General features: G+C 55.9%; 1 protein-coding gene and 1 long non-coding RNA gene across 3 annotated transcripts; both read left to right on the top strand.

The window, feature by feature from the left end:
• Emc8 (ER membrane protein complex subunit 8) lies at positions 1-10,894 on the top strand (the record flags this gene model as incomplete). Of its 2 annotated transcripts, XM_013507992.1 has the most annotated exon segments (6): positions 1-295; positions 5,754-5,830; positions 6,232-6,353; positions 9,263-9,332; positions 10,023-10,117; positions 10,408-10,894. In XM_013507992.1, coding segments are annotated over 6 exon segments (834 nt in total). In that variant the 3' UTR covers positions 10,647-10,894.
• LOC102019734 lies at positions 314-5,740 on the top strand. The gene is made up of 4 exons (XR_264831.2): positions 314-557; positions 1,522-1,619; positions 2,770-2,812; positions 2,952-5,740. It is a non-coding gene; the product is annotated as an uncharacterized LOC102019734 (long non-coding RNA).
• Positions 10,895-23,835: the final 12,941 nt, after the last annotated feature.

Below are 23,835 nucleotides of genomic sequence, written 5' to 3'. Positions count from 1 at the left end.
GGGGAGGGCGGGCGTCCAGGCCTCCGCCGCGCGGCCGGGGCCTCCGGGGCCCGCCGGGCTCAGCATGCCCGGGGTGAAGCTGACCACCCAGGCCTACTGCAAGATGCTGCTGCACGGCGCCAAGTATCCGCACTGCGCCGTCAACGGGCTGCTCGTGGCCGAGAAGCAGAAGCCGCGCAAGGACCACCTGCCGCTCGGCGGCCCGGGCGCGCCGCACACGCTCTTCGTGGACTGCATCCCCCTGTTCCACGGCACGCTGGCCCTGGCGCCCATGCTGGAGGTGGCCCTCACCCTGGTAAGCGCGAGCGGCGTGCGGACCCGTCCCCGCACGCGCCGACCGCCCTGGACGAGTCGAGCCGTCGTTACCTGGCCGGCGGCGGGGTGTTGGGCCGGGGGCGTCCGCGTGGCCCCTCGCACAGCGCGTCCTCGCCTGGCGCAGGTGCGGCGCGGGGGCTTCTGGCGGCGGCCGCTTCTAAAGGCAGCGTCGGGTATCGGGTTTTCTCCGCTCGCCGGTGCCCGAGCTGTGTGCAAGAAGAACTTGCCTGCTCCCTGGAACGGTTGGAACTGATCTCGAGTCCCTCTGTGGTTCTAAAAGCTAAAGAAACTGGGTGGTAGTTGGATTTTAGGCGGTTCGCTTTTTAGTTGTGGGGACCAGTGAATTGGGGCATGTAATAATTCCGCTGTTAATAAAACTTTACGGGGAAGTAACTTGCAGCCTCAAACCTGCCCACCAGAGTAGAGGTGCTGCTTATTTTCCATGTAAGAATAAACTGTAGTGCTGAAAAGTACTAGCTGATTCGTGCGAGAAGGTTTCAGAAGGTGTAGGTAGTAATCCTTTATGCCTTCCACCGAGTAAAATGAATCCATTTCTTAATTGACGTAATTAAAACACCAAGTACATTCTTGGCGAGCAAGTCGTGCCTTTGGGCAGTCTGTCCTAAGGTTGTTGGGTGTCTGTCAGAGTTAAACGGAGTCAGCTTTGAGTGTCTGTCAGAGTTAAACTGAGTCATGACGTGAATTTCTTAATAGCGTTTCTGGGCTGGAGACAGGTAACAAACAAGTAGACAGTATTTATAAAATCAACCATTTTCCTTCCTGAGTTGCTAAGGAAATGGGCTGTCAGGACCTGAAACATCTCTGGGGAACAAGTGCATGTTTTAATCTAGGTCTTTCCAACCAGCTTTCTTAATTGTTCTGTTACTGAGGAGATTGCAGGGTAATTGGATCTCTGAGATGCTTTGACTTGCAAGGAACAAAATTCACCAGTGACTCCCTTCCCGGATATAGTGATAGTAATTGAACCCAGGGAGTGTTGAGCTACAGCCCCAGTCCTTTTTTTATACTTTGAGACTGGGTCTTGCTGAGTTGCCCAGGATGGCTTTGAACATGCCATCCTCCTGCCTCAGCCTCCCAAGCAGCTGGAATTATGCACTTACACCACCAAGTCCTGCCACCACTAGCATTTGTATAAGATTATGCGGTTCTACACTCAGTGTCTCTTAAGTATGTGTTTTGTGCCAGGCGTGAGCTGGAGGAGCCCTGTGGCTGTGACAAACAGTACCTGGCACTTGAATTTGCAGCAGACTGACAAGCCCAGTACTGAAGGATGAATGCCACAGGTGAGGTTACAGTGGCAAGAGATCTGAGAGAAAAGTCTGCCTACCCAGGCTTGGGGAGTCAGGGCCATCAAAGGGGACACGCAAGTGGTGAGGCACCCTGCTGACCTCGGCAGCGAGTGTGGCATGGACGGAGAACTTTCAGGGCAAAGACCAACACGTGCTGACCACGAGGAAACAGTGCCAGAGGGATGAGGGAGAGGATCGAGTGGGCAGGGGCAGAGAGAGGTGGGCAGTGAGTGGGCACACTCCTCTAAGAGGATCACTCAAAGGTGCTGGGGCGCTGTCCTGAGGACAGGGAAGCCCTGCAGGAGAGTTGCATGATGAGGTGTGTGTCTTTATGGGGTGGCACCAGCCTGCAGCACAGAGGAAGTTTGAGTCAGGTGTTCGTTCAAGACTGGAAGCAGGGAGGCAGCTGAACTGAACTTGGTGTGGACGCTGAGCAGGGGAGAGAGAGCCCACAGGCCTCAGACAGCCCAGTGCGGATGTGGGCTGGGAAGCGAGAAGACATCCGGGTTGTTGGCTTTGTCTTAGGAGCACTCTGGTGCCACCCTTGAGGGAACGTGGACAGAGAAACAGTTTTCAGGGGAGGGTGACGCATGTGGAGTTTGGCATAGGTTGAGCTTAAGATGTACCAGTGAAGAAGTTTCCGTAGTAAAAGGAAAAATGAGCCTGGAGCTTAGAGGATAGCTGGGCAGGAGGTGTAGACGGAGAGCCACAGCTCTTGGTTACTTGAGGTCATGACAGTGGATCAGATCACCTAGGGACACTTGGGTGCAAGAAGCCTGACGAAATCCAGCTTTTACAGGACAGGTGGAGGAGAAGGGGCCGCTGAGCAGCAGCTTGAAAAAAAGGAAAATCTCACTTTTTTGGAGAGGGTGGTGACGAGATCAAACCCACAGCTGCATCCCCAGACCTTTTTCTTTCTGTTCTGAGACAAGGTCTTCGCAGTGTCAGCCTGGTCTCAGCCTGGCTGAGATATCGCAGTCCTTCTGCTTCAGCCTCCAGAGTAGCTGGAATTAAGCATGTGCCGCTACACCCAGCTTCTTAAGGGCTTCTCCCAGACACCCTTGAACCTTACTGGGATGTCCAGATCCCTTACATCGTTCTTAATTCACCTTTACAGAGCTAAAGGGTTGTGCTTCTATTTCAGGAAATGAGTGCAGTCCTTGAGAGAATTTAGCATCCACCTTTACGTGAGTTTTCCCCAAAGGCCAGGGGTGCGTCCCAGCCCTTACCTAGAAGGGAAGATGGCCAGAGAGGACCTGGACTCTGCTGAGCCAGGGGCCCCATTCTGACCTTGCTCACCCTGCCCTGTCACACTGCTCCCCACAGGCCTCAGTGTCCAGGCCCCTGGCCAGCACGTGAGGTCTGCACAAGACTTGTGCGGTTACTCCCCTCGTCCGGTTGTCCTACACTTTTTCTCACAGTCACCAAAACCCTGGGTTTCAGCCTCAGTGGAGGACAGGTACGTGACCCAGTACAAATGAAAGAACATTTAGACGAGATGATGGGAAATTTACAATATGACTCAATCCAAAAGTTCTACATTACAGTTCTGCAATTTAAATTTATGTTATTTCCTCTCCCTAATTTTTATTTATATTATAATTAAGATACTAAGTTTATATTATTTGGTTTTGGCTAAGTGACTTTATGACATGAAGGCCCTGCAAAATCTCCAGGTTCTGAGCCATGGTTTATCAGAATATCTCCGTGGAAGATGAATTTTTAACAAAACAGCTAAACCGTGCAGTTGTATAAACGAGGCCTTATTCTTACAGTTCTTTTTTAGTCAGGGAGTTTTGTGTCGGGATTATTCTCGGTAAGTGGGAAGGACTTGCTGTGTAATCCATCAGGGGTAATAGTCAATTCCTTTGAAAAGCTTTTCATTGTAATTTTCCATTTTAAAAACATCATGCATTTCTGTTTTTTTAAGTACTTATGCCTGTTATTTATCCTTATAGCCGTTTGACGTAGGTAGTGAAGGAATTATTGCTAATAGCAAAAACCCATAAAATGGGAGCGGGGAGGCCAGCATAGCCTGCTGTTTCCCTAAGCCCTCTGTGTCCTTTTCCCTCACCTTGATCCCCGCTCTGCTCTGCGCTCCACTTCCCCTCCTGCTGGGCTCCTCACCCTGACTCCCGCCAGCGCTCTTCCTGCTGCCACCATGTGTGCCTGCCTGTCCTCTAACTCCTGTGCCCCCTGCCGCCTGCATCTCCAGGGCGCTGCTCTGCTCTGCATCCTTTTCCTGCTTTCACCCTCCTCCGATCTGTTGACCCCAAAATGGGAGTCCTTTCCTGGCCCAGCCCTTCCGTGTCATGGAGGGATCAGCAGCTGACAGAGAAGGAGCTGTCCTCCATGAAGCTGGTGGTCCCCTGCTTAGCGTAGCAGCAAACTGGGAGGCCCCACAGCCCCCCACCTGGTGGGCTGTCAGGATGAGGAGTGGTCCCTCCTTGAAGTGGCTGTCGTAAGTTACCAGGTCCCAGTGTCACCTAGTCGGTGAGCGCACTCAAAGAATCAGTCACTCACTGCACAGTGGAAGCACTACACAGAGGGCTGGCGGGTCACACAGCTTGAGTTCAGGGAGCAGGGCCAAACTCCAAACTAGAGCTGGGCCCTTTGATGCTAAATGGAGATAAGTTTAGGAAAGTGAAAGTAATTGCTCTAAGCAGCAAGAGGAATTTTCTAGACCCTGTTCCCTTAGGAGGCGATACAAACACAGTAGCATTAGCTTTGGAGTGATTTGCAGCAGAATCACAAGGATGGAGCCTTTGTAAGTATTTGGGGCACATAACCGTAGTTTTTGGGTGGAAGACCAGAGTGCCCGGTTGTTCAGTGAGCCCTGGTTTTGACCCAATATGGTAATTTGTGAGCTCGAAGGAGACCAGAACTATTCCAGTCCTCACATGAGCCAGGGACCTTTGGACCGTCTTGCGATGTCTGCTTTTAGTCACAAAGAAGACAGAGGCCTGAACCAGAATTCAGGACAAAGCAATAGCAAATGTTTTAAGCCCACACTCTTGTTTTCCTTATCCTTTTCAGTGCTGGGGATCAAATCCAGCGCCTCACACATGCAGGGAAAACACCCTACCACTGAGCCACATCCCCAGCCCTGCACACATTTTAACCAGTTAACTCACTGCAAAAAAAAAAAAAAAGATACCAGTTTTGTCTCCTCTTCTGCAGGATGAAAATAGAATTTATTGCAGTGTATTAAAGTCCCATTATAGCAAAACAGGATGACCTTTTGTTGTTTTTAATAATGGCATTAGACCTGCAGGAAGCTAAATCTGATGAGAGAAGAGTGGTATTAAAACAGAGCAAAACTTCCGAAGTCCGCCTCCAGGCTCCCTTTTTGAAGCACAGCAGTAGGGAATCAAGTACGCGTGCGCTTGCACCCTGCCTGCCTGTGCCCGTTCACACACACACACACACGCACACACGCACACCCCGGCCCGGTGTGAGGGCACGTGCCATGGTGTGTTGCTGGAATGCTAGGGGAGAGGGGCTTCCCATGCTGGCTCCGCCCCTACCTGGCTGTGCAACTGAAGAGTTGGGTTAAGTCGGTGATGGTGAACCTTTCAGAGACAAGTGCCCAAACTGCACCCCAAAACCCACCTCTTGGTCACAAAGTGCCGACACTGCAATTAAACTGGAATGTTCGTTCAGCTGCTGGCTCACCTGCCGACAGACAGGCTGTGCGTGCCCACTGCGGCACGCGTGCCCTAGCTTCACCACCACCGGTTTAAGTGATCTTAGGGTTTCTCCAGCCCTAGAATGGCCCAGTGCCCTGTCTCATAAGAGGACTGGGTGAGATGTCTTCCCTCCCTGACTCCTCACGGTTTCATAGCCTGTCAACAAGAGGCTCCCTTTGTTGAGTCCACCACACCCCACGCCCAGCCCCTACGGGGACCTGTGTAGGGGGGACCCTGTCCCTTCTGGGTTTACCTGGCCTGTGTGATTCTGTTTTTCCTCTGAGCACCCAGTTCACTCTCTTTGGTGTGGGGGAAGGGCATGTGGATTTGGGGCCACCAGGCCTCATCCCCGCGTGAGGGAGAGGGGTCTCCTGTGGTTACTGAGCCTCGGTAGTCAAGGGAAAAGCATTCATCTTCCCAATCTGTGTTCCTTTTTCAGATTGACTCATGGTGCAAAGATAATAGCTACGTGATTGCCGGTTACTATCAAGCTAATGAACGAGTGAAGGATGCCAGGTACGTGGAAGCGACCCTTCCTGGGCTGGAAGGATGGCCGCCGGGCGAGGCCGGTCACTGAGGTGCTGGGGACCCTCCTGTGCAGGCTGATTGATGTCCCTCCCCGCCGCGCTGCTGATAGTGTGTGAGGGCGCCGTGTGGGTGACTGTAAGCAACAGAGACGCTGGGCATTTACACTGACTCTGAGATTCTGTGTGGGATTGTCGTTCTGCTGAGAGGAGTTCCTACAGTGAAGGCGGCAGTCAGGGGCCTCACTTTCTGTCCCACCCAGTCTACTCCCTCCAGTCCCGCACCTGGGTGAGAAAGGCAGGGCGTGGCCCTTCGTGGGCTGAGTGAAGTAGTTTCCAGGTGTGGGGCCCTTAGGCCTGATGTCAGCTTGGCTCCCCGCTCCCGTCACCCAGACTGCCCAGCTGGGGCCCTCACACGAGAGCAGAGCTGCAGAGATCACCGCCTTGCCTGTCGGCCTCCACCTCCGCCCCAGGAGAGGACCAGAGACCCACCCAGACCAGGGCAGTTGGTGAAGGTAGTAAGTGGGCTGCTCCTAACGCGGGAGCTGCGGGCAGTGTGCAGGGCCCCCCGCTAGTGACCACTGCCATGCTTGTCCCTCAGCCTCCCAGGGCCAACACAGAAGGAGCCGGGTAAAAAAGTCCTCACAGCCACAGGCGTGGGGGTCACACCTGGCAGTTCCAGCAGTCTGGGAAGCTGAGGCAGGAGGGCCACAAGTTTGAGCCCAGCCTGGTCAATTGAGCAAGATCTGTCTCAAAATAAAAAATTCAATAGGGCCAGGGATGTGGCTCAGTGCCAAAGCCCTGAGTTCCATCCCTAGAACGCCAAAAAAAGTTTACCTCAAGAGGAGCAGTGCCCACGGCTGAGGACACGGCTGGCAGCCAGCCTGTGGGAGCCCCTGGACGGGCCAGCGCCTGACCTCCTCCAGGCCCTCTGGTGTTCTCCGGGGCCTGCCTTTGCCTGAACCCAACTGGAAAGCAGAGGCAGCTGGAAAGTACATACAACACGCAAGCAGGTCCCTCACTGTCAGACGCCAGCCCCCAGCATCCGGGGCTGTGGTGCACAGCGGACCCTGGAGTTAGGCCACTCTCACACGTGGACAGGAGGGCATGCGTGGTGAAGGCACTTCTAGATGCAGTACGCTGGTGGCCGAGCGTGACCGTCACTGATGAGGCACAAAAGCACTTCAGAAACGCCTGTCCTGTGTCTTGAGGACTGGGTCTAGGCCAGAACCTTGCAGGGGCAGGCCGCTGGTGAGATGCTGGGCTCGTGTGACGTCCGCCAGAGCACCTCCTGGGAGGCTCAGAAGTGTCATCTCCCGCGAGCACAGCACAGAACCTGTTCGATTCTGCCTGCTCCATGACGGTGGTCACTCGGAGTCTGCTTGTCGTCCTGAGCAGGAGCCCAGCCTGGGACTGTGCATCGCAGCCTTTGTTACTTGTTACACAGAAGAGATTGACCAGCCATGGACAGCCTGGTGGGCCGGGTTCCACGTGACACAATGCAGGATGCTTCCACCGCACCCTCTGTGGCTGAGCCCAGTGGGAGAGGACTGCAGAGAGAGCCAGGCGCAGGCTGGGAGTCCCTGGGGAGGTTGGGCTTGAACCAGGTCCTCAGGAGTGGCAGGTATGGGGACCTGGGAGACGGCACCGTTGCCAGGGAGACGCTGGGGGAAGACAGGTGGGGATACACGGGAGCAGAGGCTGCACCCACGCTGGGGAACTCTCGAGGAAATGAGGCTGTGCCCAGGCAGCCGCCCTGAAGGCACTGGTTGCTGAAAGCTTTCTGAACCTGCCTGTGAGTGCTGAGGAGCTGGCCTTTGGCCTTGGCAGGAGCGCACGCTGCTTCTGCACAACAGAGAGAAGGTTGTCTGGGACAGGTGCCTCCGACTGGACTGTCACATGGTGCAGACATCTCCCTTTCCTTAACCTTTCTCCCCAACCCCACGCCTTAGGCCCCCGGCCTGCCATGGGAGTTCACTGGTCCTCTCCTCTCCAGGCATGGCGCCTGCCTACACCCTTTCTTCCTCTGCCTCACCTTATCGGCTCAGCGGGATATTGTCCTACTCAAGACACTATTTCCGTACCACTCAGCCTCCCGGCATTTCCCTGCCCCTCTCCCAAGTCCAGCTTCCTCTGCTGCCCCTCGCAGGAGGCTTGGTGGCCCCATTGATGTGGTCTCTGATGCGTCCTCACTGCACGTTTCCCATCTGTGGGCAGGAAGAATGGGAGCGTGAGCTGGGGCTGGTGGGAGGGGTGTCAGGACCTCTCCCACCCCACAAGTGGCCTGGACTTGAGCGTGGCACCCCTCTCCATGCACCATGCTGGGGGGAACCCCTCGGGCTCTGTGGGGTGGTTCCTCCTGATCCTCCTGGTGCAGAGGTGAGGATGTTCTAGCCAGAGACAGTGACTTCACAGAGGCCACACAGCTCAAAATTGTATGGCCACTACGTTCATAAATGCACTGGCTTCTGCCTGAAGCCCTACCCAACCCCCCACCCGCAGTTCAGCCAAACCTGGCTGAAGACCTCCTCTTGTTCTAGAAATATCATGGGTTGACGATGTCTCCCAGCATAAGATTTGGAGCCAGGTAGGGTTGGTTTCCAGTTCTCAGCGACTTAACAGTTAATGTCCATGGCCCCGGTGCCAGAGCTGTGCTCACACAGCAGGAAATAACACACAGCGTGTTCAGAATGGGGGCTGAGGCTTTGCTGCCCAGTCCTGTGAGTCCGGAGCAAAAAACCAGGATTAAGCAGTCCAGGTTTTAATGTGGTGTTTCTAAGGTTTATACATTGCCTGATCTCACGTCATGCCAGCAGTACAGACAGCGAGCCCCTGACCCGCAGACATCCACGTTGGAGCTGTCACGGGTGTCCCACGTAAGATTCGCTCTGTTGACATTGGGACAGGTCCGGCTGAGGAACGGTTCTCCAGGAACAGAACCCGTTCCTAAGTCAGGACTTACTGTATATCATTCCAGATCTTCTGTTTTGAAAATGGAATAGAATAATCAGGTGAAATAATTTGTTTCCATACAGTGATACTGATCTTCTTTCAGACTACAAGGAAAGGGTTGTGGATCACTGGCCATTAAAGTATATGTGTAACTCAGTCCCTGCCTTAGAAGCTAAAACGCTAATTATGAGAGAAAATAAGACAAAGAAAACCACTGTCCCAGACCCCGTGTAGGAGCCTCCTAGACATAAACGGTCAGATGGAGAGGAGGGAGGTGGCCTCTGGGCCGGCTGCAGAGCCTCGAGGAGAGGCGGGTGTGTCTGCGGTGTTCAGAGGCGGGGGGCTTCAGGAACCAGGTTGGCCCATTGGGAGCAACTGAGGAACCTGGGTGGTGGGCGCTGTGCCTCGTGGACAGGACGGGGTTGAACGGCAGGAACTAGAGTGGGTGGAGCTCACGGGTCCTTCTCTGCAGTCCCAACCAGGTCGCGGAGAAGGTGGCCTCCAGGATCGCCGAGGGCTTCATCGATACCGTGCTCATCATGGTAAGCCACAGCTTGTGCTCATGAGTCTTCGGGAAGCCACTGCCCCTGTCTCACATCTGCACACCTGAGGGCATCAGGTCTGTGGTCTGGGTACCACTGCAGTCACAGGTGCAGGGCTATGGGGTGACTCCCGACGTCAGTCCTCACGGCAGGTCCCCATGCCAGCAGCCAGGCCCTCATGCGGGAACCTGTCAGAAATGCAGATGCAGCTGAGCGTGGTGGCGCATGCCTGTCATCCCAGCTCTTGGGAGGCTGAGGCAGGAGGAGTGCCACACATTTGAGGCCAGCCAGACTATATAGTGAGTTCAAGGCCAGCCTGAACTGTAGTTCTTGCTATGTATAGGGAAACCCTGTCCCCCCACAAAAAAAGAAGAGAAGAAATGCAGATTCTGAGGCGCAGACAGACGGGCTGAGTGGGAAGCGCTGGGGCTGGGGCTGGGGCTGGGGCTCGCTCTGTCTGAGGAGAATGTGCCTCCCAAACAATGGTGCTGCCGCACAGCCCCGAGAAGGGCGGAAGGGGCCCTGCTCCGCTCCGAGTGAGGGGGCGTGATGCCGAGAACCTCCATGCGCTTGGCGTCAGCCTGCGTAGCACCCCGCCTCAGGCTGCCCCTGCTGCATTCGCGCCGGCGTGCAGCGCAGGAAGAGCCAGCTGCCGCCTTCCTGTCCACGCCTGCCCCTCTGCTCGCTTAGGTGGACAACACCAAGTTCACCATGGACTGTGGCACGCCGACGATCCACGTGTACGAGCACCACGAGAACAGGTGGCGGTGCCGAGACCCGCACCAGTGAGTCGTCCCACGCTTGCGCCCCGAGTCCTGGGGGGGCTGGGGCTTCCACGTGGTGGGGCCGCCGGGGCGGTGCCGCAGGTCTCCCCGGGCTCGGCTCAAGATGGCCGTGCCTCAGCCACCCAGCGGCAGCCTCCCACAAGCCCTGGCAGGCGGCCCGTGACCGCCGAGTGCACAGGCCCGTTTCCTACCCCTGCCCGACCTTTAGCGGGCAGTGTGTGCACCTGGCCTCTGGGCACGGGGGACACTGTTCTGTGGGAAAGGCTGACCCGTCCGTGTCTGACCCGCAGTGACTACTGTGAGGACTGGCCGGAGGCACAGAGGATCTCAGCATCACTGCTGGACAGCCGGTCCTACGAGACGCTGGTGGATTTCGACAACCACCTGGACGACATTCGAAACGACTGGACAAACCCCGAGATCAACAAGGCCGTCCTGCACCTGTGCTAGGCGGGACCCTGGGGCACTCCTGGGCGTTGCCACATCTTGGAGAGGAAGCCTGTTTTCCCGTGGAGTGCGAGCGGCATAGCCTGGTGCAGAGCCGCAGTGGCCTGTGCCGGGGCAGAGCAGGGCACCCACGCCGTGCTGCCACGCAGGGCCGAGGAGGAAGCGCACGGCCACCGTGGGGCTGTCGTGCAGTGGTGTGTTGCTCTCAGCTTCCAAATCAGTGCTGTCTCTGCTTGTCCGAGATTGTTCCTATTAAAGTTTTAACCTTTTATAATCTGGAGAGATACTTTTTAAGGCTTATGAACTATTAAAAACAAAGCCCACATCTTATATGCAGTGCGTGTGTGTTTATCCTGGCTGAGTCAGGGCAGACTCGGAGTGCTGGTGCCAACAGTGCCCAGCGGTGCTCAGGGAGCGGGCGCGGGTGTGGGGAGCAGGCTGAGCCCCGTGGGAATAGCTGATGCTGCTGTTGCCTGAGAAACCTGCACTGCTACGGGCAAAACCGACACTGTTGTGTCGGCCGGGCCAGGAGCACAGAGCAGTGCCGCTCAGCCTGAAGGCCGCACCGCGCCAGGCTTGGTTTGCAGTAACCACGGCAGTCCTGACTCCAGTGCCCTGCCTGGCCAGCCGGGTGGTTCTGACCTCAGGCTTTCACTAAAGAGCAGCCGGAAGCTTAGACGCCGTTCTGCACAGAGCAGTGTCGGTTTTTATGCCTGGAACATTTGGCCCAGTGTCCCTATCCAGTTTTAGGAAATTGATAAGGAAACGTTTTGGTGCCACTACATTTTCCCCTCCTTGTAGACAGTGGGCTCATGTGAGCCGGGCAGGGAGGCTGCCTTCCAAGGACAGAAGCTGGTGCCTGAGGCAGCAGGGCCAGCAGCACCGGGGGCCCAGTGCACAGAGGCTGGCTGTACACGGGAGGGCCGGACTCCACCAGTGCGTGTCTTGCCGCACCCCTGTCCTCGCCGGCACCTTGCTTCCCAGGAGCTCCGGCCACGCACCAGGTTGGATTTAGGCCTGAGCCTAAACGTTGGTTCCCTGACTGGCTGGGTCAGGCTTAGACTGGCACAGGGAAGCATTGTAAATACTCAGAAGGGAAGTGCACGTTTGTGAAAAAGTAGACAGGGCATACGTGCCCACTCCTGTGTTCCTTGTGAGAATAGCAAAAGCCCTGTGCGGGGCTCCCCAGCTTCACCGTATAGTAGCCTGCCTGTGCAGGGCCTGAGAACAGGCCTCCTCCTCCCCAGGGTCCAAGAACAGGCCTCTTCCACAGCCACTGAACTGTGTGCGCTGCCTTTCACAGGAGAAAGGAAGGAGCAGCACTGCTGGGTGCATGATTCAGAGATCTGCGCAGCACAAAGCTCTCCACTAACTTAAGTCTGAGCAGCGGCCCCTGTGGCCAAGTGTACTTGGAGCTATATGGTGTGGCCTCCAGCCATCTGGGCAAGGGCTCTGCCCTGAGCTGCCCCAGAGCCCCCGACTTTTATCTCTATCCATTAAAAGATGAGTAGGACAAATTACTAGTTTATCTAAAAATGTCATTTTCCTGTACATTTTAGAGAGCTAGAAGAAAGTATTTCAAAAGTTTTTACCATAAAAAGAAGCTAAACGAGGCCGGGGATACAGCTCGGTGGCACAGCGCCTGCCTGGCAAGCACGAGGTCCTGAGTTCAATTCCCGGTACCAAAAAGGAAAAAAAAAAAAAAAAAAAAAAGACACTAAATGGCTCAGCACACACCCAGCGCTTGGAAAGCTGAGGCGAGAGGATCGTGCGTTCAAAGCCAGCCTGCACTGTGTAGTGAGACCCTGGAACCCCCCACCCAGAAAAAGGTTGGTGTTCGAGGAGATACGGTTAACTTGATTTAAACATGACAGTACATACCCCATTAATATGTGCAACTTCTGTTTTTATATACCAATTAAATTTTAACTTGCTCATTTTCCATTTCTTATCATGGTGGCCTGTAAGAATTAAGGCTATTAAACAAAAATAGCCAGCAACTTCGTAACACAAAGAAAGGTGCTTACTAAGGGAAAGTTGACATTGCTAATTCTAATGAAATTTGATTGCTTTACAACAGCAAACAACTTAAAAATCTTAAGTAATTCAATTTTTCAAGTCAATTTTCCACAGATCTGGTTTTTTACACCTCCTCTGTAAAAAGTCCTCATCTAATTAGCTTTGATTTATTTTAATAGCTTTTCTGATGTCTCAGGAAGCCTATTATTTGTGCATATTGTGTTTCTCAGCTTTTCACACCTCCTTTTTTTCTTTTTGCTTCAAAAGATGAGTGTGTTGGTGACGTGGCTCTGTGGCACTACGTCTGCCGCATCCCCGTAGCGCTTTTCTGCCGCCTGCTCTGCAGAAGCAAAGACACCACAGCGTCTCCTGCCCTGCGTGCATTTCTAGCGATTGTAGTAAAGAGAACTGGGTCTAAAAATAGACTTCTGCTTTACTGACTGACAGCCCTTGAGGCTTTCCCTCACTGCTCAGTTCACCTTAAGCACTGGACTTATAAATAAAAAGTCGGGCAGGAAGTGTCTAGGTCGCCCTACCAACTCTCAGGTGTGTTAGTCAGACTTCGCATCCACTCATCTCAGAATTCAGGGTGTCTTAGTTATTTCTCTCATTGCTGAGACAGAATACCCGACACCCAGAGTTAAAGGAGGAAAGGTTTATTTAGCTCACAGTTTGTAGAGGTTTTATTCCATAATCGGTTGACTCCAAGGCAGGGTGGTGTGGGAGAGGGCATCGCAGAGGAGAGATAGTCCATGGCGGGCAGGAGTAGCAAAGCAACACAGTGGCAAAGAACCAAGTCCAAGTGACAACTGCAGCTTCTTTCTGCCCCTTTTATACTCTATCTAGGCTACTGGGCTCAAGGTGGGTGCCAAACCAATCAGTGGACTGATTTACTAATCATACACCCTTAGTCCCAGCGTCATACACTCGACCCAGCCACCTCTGCAAACCCCACCCATGATCAATGAGGACATCTAGACACAAGCCATAACAAGGGTTAACAGCTTTTTTTCCCTCTTTTTGCAGTGCTTGGGATGGAACCTAGGGCCTCATGTATACTAGGCAGGTGCCATCCTGCTAAGCTGCACCCCAGCCCCGTGAATACTTTTGTCCTAAAATTAACTTTGGACTTCTGAAAACACTCCCAGTATCTTTGGATGGGATGCAGAATGCCATGGAGCCTGCTGTTCCTTGTGGCCAAGAGCCTTTCTTCCCCGGAGGGCTGACTTCTCAGGGGAGACGCTTCCTGTCTGGTCTCTGAAATGCTGCAATCAGATAAGTGATCTGAAGGTATTTGTCCGGAATAAGAGACCTAGTGCACCTTCAGGACAGCCAAGAACTGTGTTCTCCTCAGTCTTTTGCTGTCAGTATAGCGTGACAAGCCCCAGCAGAGCTCCACTGGACCTGGACTAGGGGTCCCCTTCACTGGGACGCGTGTGATCGCAAGCAGAACGGCATGCTGTGCTCAGTACTGAAAAGCTCAGACACCTCAGCACGCCTGTTGTGAGTGGTAGTTCAGAATATTTGTGAAGCTCAGGGCAAGGCCTGTGGCTCCTGGAGCCCACAGTAGTGAGGGTTGGCGCTCGGCAGGGCAAGCCAGTGCCAGGCCTGCTCCAGGGCGCCGAGAACTCCAGAGTTACTCCCGCCCCTGTCTCCACTGAGAGGAGCTGGGTGCTGCTCGGAGCCAGCCCTTGGTGTGGAGGGTCAACTCTGTGTGCCCTGGTGCTGCCGCTCCTGGAGGGCCCCTGTGCTGGTCTCAGGTGCTGGCCCAGCAGCGAGTCCACGGCACTGGCTCTCACATCCTCGTTCAGGTGCAAGCCCCAGATCCGCCACACTCTGGTTCCGCCCGGGCAAGTTACCTCTCATGTCTCCTCTGGAAAGTGGCAGGGATGACACCCTTGCAGGGACACATTCAAGAGCAGCAGGAGGCACACAGGTGCTAGCACTGATGGTTAGGGCTCCATCCCCAGAAAGTTCATTCTAGAACATTCCACCAGCCACCCTGAGCTGGGAGGACGCCATCCCTGGACAGGTGAGTGAGTGGAGAAGGCAGCCACTTTCATGTCCTCTGCCTCTATCTGATGTGCCTTCCTTCTCCTTCCCGACAGGAAAGCCAGGCCCAGACACACCGTGCAGTGGGCAGCCAGGGCAAGGGAGAGGGCGGCAAGGAGGAGAAAGGGACCGCGGTCCGCCCGGCCCGGCACTGCCCCCAGCCTGCTCCAGCGTGCTCGCCGCCTCCTTACAGGCTCAGCACGGAGTCCATGAGGAGCTGACAGCCCACACCCCCATCTCTCGCCCTCCCAAGAGACCAGCGTGAGCGGGAAAGGAAGGAGTCGGCCTGGGAGCGCACAGACCAGGTCTCACCCCAGGGAGCAATGCAGAGCCGAGCGGGGTGGTGGGAAACAGTGTTTCATGTGTCTTCCTGTCTCCCGTGGCATCCTGCTTGTAAGGAGATCCAGTCGTTACTTTTTCTTAGTATAAGTTCTCGCCAAATTACCCAGCCTGGCCTCAAACTTGGAATCCTCCTGCCTCAGCCTCACTTTTATCTTTGCAAGTTTAGTCTGGAATGTGTTGTGTACTTTTCACTCCAAGAGGCAGCTTTGTAGCACAGTGTCACGCGCCTCGAGGGCCTCATCCTGCCCCTGTGTACGGAGGACGTGGCCCCAGAGACTCCTATCGATCTCTGTTTCCTGGAAAATAGCTTACGTCTGTCACAAAGAGGATGTCTTATTGGTTTTTAAATTTAATCAAAAAAGAGATGTAAAGTGAAAAAGCAAAATCATCGGAAATTCTCCAGTTTGCTGAATGTTCTTATAATCATCTCCAAAATTGTAAGAGTCTTTGTTGAGAGAAAGGTATCGGGAGCAACTTCATTTAATGTGATTGCTAATTGCTGCACTATTTAGACACTTAGTTTCCCATTCCATCAGTGTGCTGGGTTCTCGGCTTCACCCTCTCAGACAAAGGAGGCAGAGGCTCGTTGTTTCTTTCCTGTGAAACCTGACCCGAAGCCCGGCACCTGCGGGAAAGGCTTCGAGTCCTGAGTGTGGAGCCTGCGGACCCTCGCAGCCAGCACGCCCAGAGCGCCGGCCAGGTAGGGACAGCACCCAGCACGCGGCTCCCGCCCGCCGCCGGCCTGGGGCAGACCCAGCCTGTCCTGAGCGCAGCCTTCAATGCACCCCGCCCGCGCCTTCTGCCCCCACTTTGCCCAGCCCGCGAAGGTGAACAGCGGGTTACCTCCGGATTTTGGCCACTGCCGATATTGCTACAGTTATCGTTCTTCTTGCTCCCTAATGCAGTACAAGAATTGAACTCAGTGCCTGGCACGTGCTCGGCAAGCTCACTGACCTACTCCCCAGCCCCTTCCCATTTCCTTTCCTTTCCTTTCATTAATTTCCTCACGAAGTTTCTCAGGCTGGCCCCAAACTTCCATCCTCCTGCCTCAGCCTCTTGAGTAGCTGGGATCACAGGCAAGTGCCACCGTGCCCGGCTGCAGTTAACGGCCTTGCACACGCCGTGCACCCATGTACACGATGCTTCCAGGGCTGTGTGTGGAAGTGGACTTGCCGGGTGTGTGTGTTCACTTTTAGGATGTTGCCAGTCTTGTAAGGAGAGGGCCCCTGGTGAACGCGCGCCATCAGTGTGCGAGGTCCCTGTCCCCAGCGTCTCCAGCGTCCCCAGCATCACCAGGTTCCCCAGCGCCTGGTGGCGCCAGGCCTTCTAACCCCAGTCGCCTGTGAGTCAGCACCTCACAGAGTCTCCATCCACATCTGAGATGGCAGCGGGGGCTTCCTGACCTCAGACTTGGCAAAGGGTTTCAAGTACAAGAATACGTAAAGGAGTGATAAACTGTGCGATGTTAAAATCAAGAGCTTTTGTTCATGAAAAACACAATGAGGGCAGGCGTGGTGACACATGCCTGTAATTGTAGCGCTGGGGGCGGGGGAGCGAGGCAGGAGGAGCACTGAGTTCAAGGCCAGCCTGGCACATAGCGAGACCCTGTCTCAAAAACAACACAAGAAAGCTCAAGGGAAATCGCAGTGTGGGAGATGTTTGTAATACTTCTGTCCAGCAAAAGACTCCTATCCAGTTCATCTAGCCACATTTATAAAAATTACAAATCAGGCTGGAGATCTAGCTCAGCGGCACAGTGCCTGCCTGGCAAGCGCAAGGTCCTGAGTTTGGTTCCTAATACCAAAAAAATAAAATAAATAAAAATTACAAATCATTTTTTTTTAAAGCCAAACAACCTAGTCCATCAGGCACTTGGTAAAAGAAGTTACCCAGGTGGCCCGCGAGTGCTACCTCCCGTCACCAGGGAGGAGCAGAGGGACACCTGGGAGCTAGCTGTCTTTGGAGGGAGGGAAGCTGCTGCGCGGCAGCAGGATCTCGCTGTGCCCAGGCCAAGCAATTGAGTGGCGGGCCAGGCGTCAGAGTGCAGCCTGAGGGTCGCTGCACGCCACCTCCTGCGCCCCGGACAGGCGATGCCGGACCTCGGCCTCCCCACCGGGCCGGCACACAGGAAGCAAAGGTCCCCAATCCGAGGACTCCACCGTGGGCTCCTCAGCCCTGCCGGGACTTCCCTCTGGAGCACTGGATCATGGTGGCACACACCTATAGTCCCAGCACTCGGGAGGCTGAGGCAAGAGGATCACAAGTTCAAACCCAGCCTGGTCAATTTAGCCACTTATCGAGGACCCTGTCTCAAAAAAACAAGGGGTTGGGGTGGGATGCAGAGGCCCTGGGCTGACTCCTCAGTGCCACACACAGAAGAGAAAAAGGGAGGGAGAGGGAGGAGAAGCAAAGGAGGTCACCCACGGCCTCTGCACCCCGGCCTCCTCCTCTTCTAGCCGGGGCTCAGAGCTGCGCCTGCAGGGTCAGCTGTCCTCGGAGCCCCCTGGCGTGCACGGCGTCCCCTGAGGCCAGGCTTCCCTGCCGAGGGGCTCAGGCCACACTTGGCCTTTTCTAATGACTCTGCCCGCCAAGAGCACAGCGGTGCAGGGTCGCAGGCCTCGGGGCTCCGTGCCTGGGCAGAGCTTTGCAGGCGAGCCTGAGGAAGCACCATCTCCGTGCTGGGGGCGAGTTGGGGGCAGCGTCCTCCCAAATCGCAGGAGCGTGGCTGTCACCGTGGCCTGACGCGCCCGCCACGCAGGCACGCACTGCACAGCCGCTTCTGGGCGAGGTGGCCAGGCCCAGGGAGGAAGTGGGCAGAGCAGCACAGTGGGTGGGAGGAGCCGAGGAGCAGAGGCAGGGACAACTCCCTCACGTCCTCGGGTTCACCCACTTGCCACCCTGCCCCGGCCTCACCAGCACCCCAGACCAAGTCCCTACACACGTCCCTGTTTGCCCGTCTGGCCCAGCTGGTCCCCTGGGTCAGGTCTGTCCGAGTGAGACCCCCGAGCCCTTCTACCAGCACCTAGAGTGGGGACCCCCGAGCCCTTCTACCAGCACCACAGGAGCCTGGCTTCCTGCCTCTCACAGGAGGGGACAGCAAGGGTCACAGGCTGAGTGTGGAACTGAGATGAACTCTTTCACGGGAGCTGGGGCCAGGGCCAGGCCTCTTGGCACCCAAATGGCTCAGCTGAGGGTCCTAAAGGGTCACAGAGGAGCCACACAGGCTGGCAACTGGGCAGGTCCCCTGGGCGACCGTCGGCCTATCCCGTCTGCCAGTCTCTGTGTGCCAGGGACCCGCTCTCAGAGCAGCACGTATAAGGCACTGGCCAAGCTCTCCCCTCGCCCCGCCCAGCAGGCAGAGGCCCAGGGAGCCAGAAGGGGGAAATGGGCCATGGGCCTTCCTCACACCCCGCCAGGCCGGTGTCCTTATGCCAGGGCTCGGCCTGGCTGCCACCCAGGGCTCCTGGGACAGGGATGTACAGCTGGCCCAGCTGTCACTGCCCTTGTGCTGGGCACCTGAGCAACTGGGCACCTCTGGCACTTGGCCGTGGATGGCAGAGCGCTAAGGGAACCTGCTCAGGCCGAGCTCAGGGCCCCAGCAGCAGCCCTCAGGGACGCTGGGCCTCTGCCGTCGCCAACCACCCGAGCCCTTCCTCTCAAGCCAGCCGGGCTCCTGCCCCAGGCAGTGGAGGCCCCACCGCCCCCGCACCAAGCTGGCTGAGCGCTCGGCAGAGCAGCAGCCCCCAGGCCGGCTCTGCTGCCAGCTACCCTGGCTCGGCCTCCCAGGCAACGCGCGGGGTCTGCACTCCACAACGCCGGCTGAGCAGGGAAGGGGCCCCAGGCTTCCTCCAGCAGGGCTGTGGCGGGCTCCGTGGTACAGCACGTGCCTGGCACACCCAGGGCCCAGGCTCAGCCCAGCACCGAACAGTCGGACACACCAGACACACCGAGCAGGGCTGGACGCACGTGTGTGGCTGCAACCTCCACTGACGCTCCGGGTGGCTGGGCAGGGCCCTGTGCAGGATGCAGGACAGGGAAACTGGTCCCCAAGCAGGCCCTACCCTGGCCTCGGGAAGACAGGAGCCGGCTGCCGCTCCCCTGCATCTGCCTTGCAGCGCTCTCCTTCCAAGTGCCAGGGAGCTGACCTTTCTGCTGAGCACGCTGGCCTGGAGTCACCTTATTCCTTCCTTCCATTCCTCCTCCTCTCCTCTTCTAACTCTTATTCTAAGTCTTTTTTGGGGGGGGCGTTGTCTAAGTCTTACTCTTTTCTTGTGGTACTAGAGATTGAACCCAAGGCCTGCTCACTGGGCTACATTCCCAGCCTTTTTTGAGACAAGAGTAGACAAGCCGTTCAGTTGCCCAAACTGGGCTTATCCTTGCCATCTTCCTGCCTCAGCCTCCCAGAGTACTGGGATGACGGGCAAACACTACTGAGCCAAGGTAGGGCTCTGTCTTTGTTCTCTGTTTCTCTTTTCTCTGGATGTTTCTTCTTGTCTACTTTGCTCCTCAACCTCCCTGCCCATTAAATGTTGGGGTCCCCAATTCCACTGCAAGGCACAAGCCCAGGAAAAATGATAACATCTGTCCACACAAAAATCTGCTCTTCCCTAACATCAACCACTCCTAGCAACGTACTCACAGTCGCCAGGAAGGGGAAGGAACCCAGTGTCCACCACTGGACGAGCGGGTGAACAACATGGGGTCTGCCCGCACAGGGGAATATTACTCACCCCAGAAATGCAGTGATGCACTGACACCCACTGCAGCATGGGTGGGCTGGGAACCAGCGGCTGAGCAAAAGGACACAGGGACAAAGGACATGCATGTAGGGCATGACCCACCTGCATGGAGCATCTGGAGCAGACACATCTGGAGCCCCCCGGGGCCATGGGGGGTGGGGGTGAAGGGACAGAGGCGGGGTGTGATAGAGATGCTCTGGAAGTAGATGTGAGGATGGCTGCGTATACTAAAAATCACTGTGCCGTGCACTTTAAACAGAGGCGTGTATGATATGTATGTTTTATCTCAATTTGAAAAGCAATAATTGGAAGCCTGGCGTGGTGGCGCACACCTGTAATCCCACCACTTAGGAGGCTGAGGCACGAGGATCACTGCAAGTTGAAGTCCAGCCTGAACTACATTGTGAAACCCTGTCTCAAAAAAACAAAAACAAAAAAACAGCAACAAGCGGAGGGGAGCAATAGTTGAGCACCAAGAAAGGAAACCTAAGCAAGGCAGTGAGGCCGGTGGTGCATGGCTCTAATCCCAGCTGCTCAGAAGGCTGAAGCGGGAGGATGCCAAGTGCTGAGGCCAGCCTGGGCAACATAGTGAGACTGTTTCAGAAAGTTAAAGGGCTGGGGGTGCAGCAAGTGGTAGAGTGCTGAGCAGCACCGTGAGGCCCCGGGCTCCATCCCTGGTACACAGGGTGGTAGGGAAGGAATCTGGAAGGGCTGCAGGAAGGTGGGGGCTTCCTGGACTCAGAGACCCTGGTGGAGGGTGCACCGTGCTGAGGCCCTGCCCTGGCTTGAGAGAACTTGAAACAGTCTCAAGGAGGCAGCTGGTTTACACAGGGAGCCTGGAACTGGCCCTCCGGGGCTCTGGAGGTAGCAAAGGCTCCACGGTCATCGGCGCAGCCAGTCTAGTAAATGCTGCAGTGCACGGCGGTCGCCGGCCTGTCGCCCCGAGCTCAGGGAGCGCCCCGTCTGGGGTGACCCTTGGCACGCAGTCCCGCTGGCCGCCTGTCCCTCCCACCTGGGGCCAGGCGGGGACGAGGCAGGGATTAGCGCTGGCTCGAAAGCTCCTGGCCCAGGCTTAAGGATAATTTCCCTTCTCTGCAAAGCCAGGCGTTCAGTCCCAATGGGCAGAGTCAGGAGAGAGCCGGCCCAGAGGGGACAGGGAGCAGCTGAAGCCCAGATGGCTTTGCAGAAGACAGAACCATGGCCAGTCCCCAGCCTGAACAAAGTCCCTGAGATGCCAGCTGGCCACTGATCTCCAGTCCCCAGAGGTAGGAGGCAGCGGCTGGGGGGCTCACAGGGTAACTCCCCCGAGCACTGGGGAGGGGCCCTCTCCTTAACCTGGGCTCAGGCGCTCCCGGGCTTGGTCCCCACCTCTGGTCCAGCAGCACGGCAAGCACTTTCTGTAGCACCTCTTAGTGAGGCTGAGAAACAACCTCGCTTCCTTCCCGCAGAAGTCGCGTGCGTAGACTTCTGTTGGGTTATCATAAGAGAAACACAGAAGTGTGCATTGGAACAAAGTGGGCCCAGACTCCCATCCACGCCCACCCTACCGAGAGAGCCCTTTGGGCGGAATTAAATGAGATACTAAAATTAAGTGGTGCATGGAGAAGAAAGCTCATTTTCTTCTCACTGCTGGCGGGCGGCGCCCGGAGGGAAGACGGTGCTTGTCATTTGTTGCACAATTCTTTTGTCGGTGGAGTAGAGCTCCGGCCCGGGAGAGTTTCTAGCCGCCGGGTGTTTCTTAGGAGCTGTAATACCCTTCCTCCTCGGCCAGCGTGGCCCAAGCTCCCAGGACAGATCCCTGCCGCACATCCACCGGGTCGAAAGTATTTGTGGCTGGGGTGTGGTGGTGGGGCCGGCGCTCGAGGGGTGCACACTTAGAAGCGGTGGGAGGCACTTTCACCCCCCAGACAGGCTGGTCCGTGTCGGGGAGAGGGCAGCCCTGACTGTGGGCAACTGCAGCGGGCCACAGCTGCTGGCGGGCCTCGTGGCACCTGCAGGCTTTGCAAGTGACTCTCGGTCTGCGCCAGGAAAGGGTGGCAGTGAGCCCCTAAGCGGCCTCTGTGGGGGAGAAGGCAAAGTCTCAGCCCGCTGGCTAAGCACAGGCCCTGCGCCACCGCTTGCTGGCCGGCTGGGAGTGTGGGCCGACGTCCCTCCCCCCAGGGCCCCGGGGGACAATCATTTGCACCTGCCTGGACATCCTGTGACTAGTGAGCTCCTTGGCACCTGGCACATAGTGAGCCTCAGGAAACCACGGCCAGGGCTGTGGGTAAGGGGTTTCTATTTGCAGACATGGCAACGAGAAAAGGGACCGCATTTCGGCCACATGGACCTGGCGACATCGGTCCTGAACCCATTTCCTGGATGTAAAGACGAAGCTTGGAGGACTTTCTCAAGCGTTCGTTAATTCAGCTTTTCATTCGAGGAACTTTAATTGTTTACTACAACCTAGTTCAAGTATAGAAAAATATTTTAATACGCACCCATGCACGTGCCACACGCTGGCCCTGGCCGCACTTGCTGAGTTTTTAAAGAAAGCCCGTGCCGTGACGGGACCCTCTTGTCCTCCGTTTCCCACACGCGCAGGCACCTCTTCTGCGGCCGCGGGCGGTCCTCAGAGCTGTGCCCGCAGCCCAGTGCTTTTCGGATGTCTGGGTCCTGCGTCGCACTGCCACGCCCTGCTCTGGCTTTTGTTTCCCTGTGCATTCTGTGCCGCTCGCTTCCATCCTGGCTGCCATGTGCCTGCCATCGGCTAGCAGGCCGAGGGCCCAACCTTCTGGCAAGCATGAGGCCTGACTTTGACATTTTGTAGGCCACCTGCATGTGCGGCACCCCTGCACCCCTCTGCCCACTTCCGGCCACGTCCACCCCACAGCAGCAAGAGAGTCCAGCTGCTGCACCTTGGTTTCCGTGCCCTCTCAATGTCCCCAGCAGCGGCAGGAATGGGGCCTCCTTGTGGTTAGTTTGTCCCCTGCTCTCCAGCTCTGCAGTTGGCCAGGCGCCGTCCAGGGTCACCAGGGACAGAGTGGGGACAGGCAGGCCAGGCCAGCAAGGAGGTTCCAGACAGGCCAGCCTCTGCCTGCACCCCGCAGCACTCAGCACCCCAACTGCCCCTCCCACTGTTCCCGCGCCTGCTCCCTCGGTCAGAGTCTGGGTGCTCCTGTGCTCTGGGTCCCGGGCCTGGCCTGTCCAGGGTGGCAGCCAACAGCACAGACCCGAATGGACATGCATCTGAATGTAAAACACACAGAGGCTGTTGAAGACTCAGGACAAAAGGAATGTAAACTATCTGATTAATAATTTTTATGTGAGCCCGGCATGGTGCCGCATGCCTATAATCCCAGCACTCGGGAAGCTGAGGCAGGAGGATTGTTGCGAGTTTGAGACCAGCCTGGGCTACAAAGTAGCTGAAGGCCAGCCTGAACTGCATAGCGAGACCCTGTCTTAAGAAGACCAAAAAAACACAACTTATGTTGTGACACATGGCAATAATCATTTTAGGGAAGCCAGGTGTGGTGGTACATGCATGTGAGCCCAAGATTCTGGGAGGCCAAGGCAGGAAGATTGCAAGCTTGAGCCCAGCCTGAACAATTAGCAACATAGCCAGAGGCTGTCTTAGAATAAAAATGTTTAAAAAGAAGGCTGGGAGATAGCTCAATCTGAAGGCCCTGGGTTCAATCTCCAGTGCTGCAAATAACAATAATTTTAGGATAAATCAGGTTAAATGAAAGATGCTAGCAGTGAATTTCATCTGCTTCTTTTGGGTTTATTTGTTTAGCCTTTGCGGTACTGGGGAGGAGACCCGGGCTTGTGCATGCTATACTTGTGCTCTGCACTGAGCTCCATTTCTGGCCCTTTATTTATTTTGAGACAGGGTCTCACTCAGTTGCTAGGTTGCCCATGTTAGGCTCAAACTTGTGATCCGCTGCCTCAGCCTCCCAAGTAGCTGAGATCACAGGCGTATGCCACGACCCTGGCTTCTTTTCATTTTTTAAATATGGCTACTGGGAAATCGCAAATGGAATGTGGTTTGAATTCGCTCTCTGCTGGCCCCAGACCCTGCTGGCCCGACACCACATGGCCGGCGTCCAAGGAAAATCTTGCACACAGATGGGTGGATGG

This window comes from Chinchilla lanigera, unplaced genomic scaffold (genome assembly GCF_000276665.1).
Source record: "Chinchilla lanigera isolate Chin_1 unplaced genomic scaffold, ChiLan1.0 scaffold00140, whole genome shotgun sequence".
Lineage (NCBI taxonomy): Eukaryota > Metazoa > Chordata > Mammalia > Rodentia > Chinchillidae > Chinchilla > Chinchilla lanigera.
The sequence above is the reverse complement of the archived record's forward strand: the minus strand, read 5'-3'. Positions and strand labels throughout refer to the sequence as shown.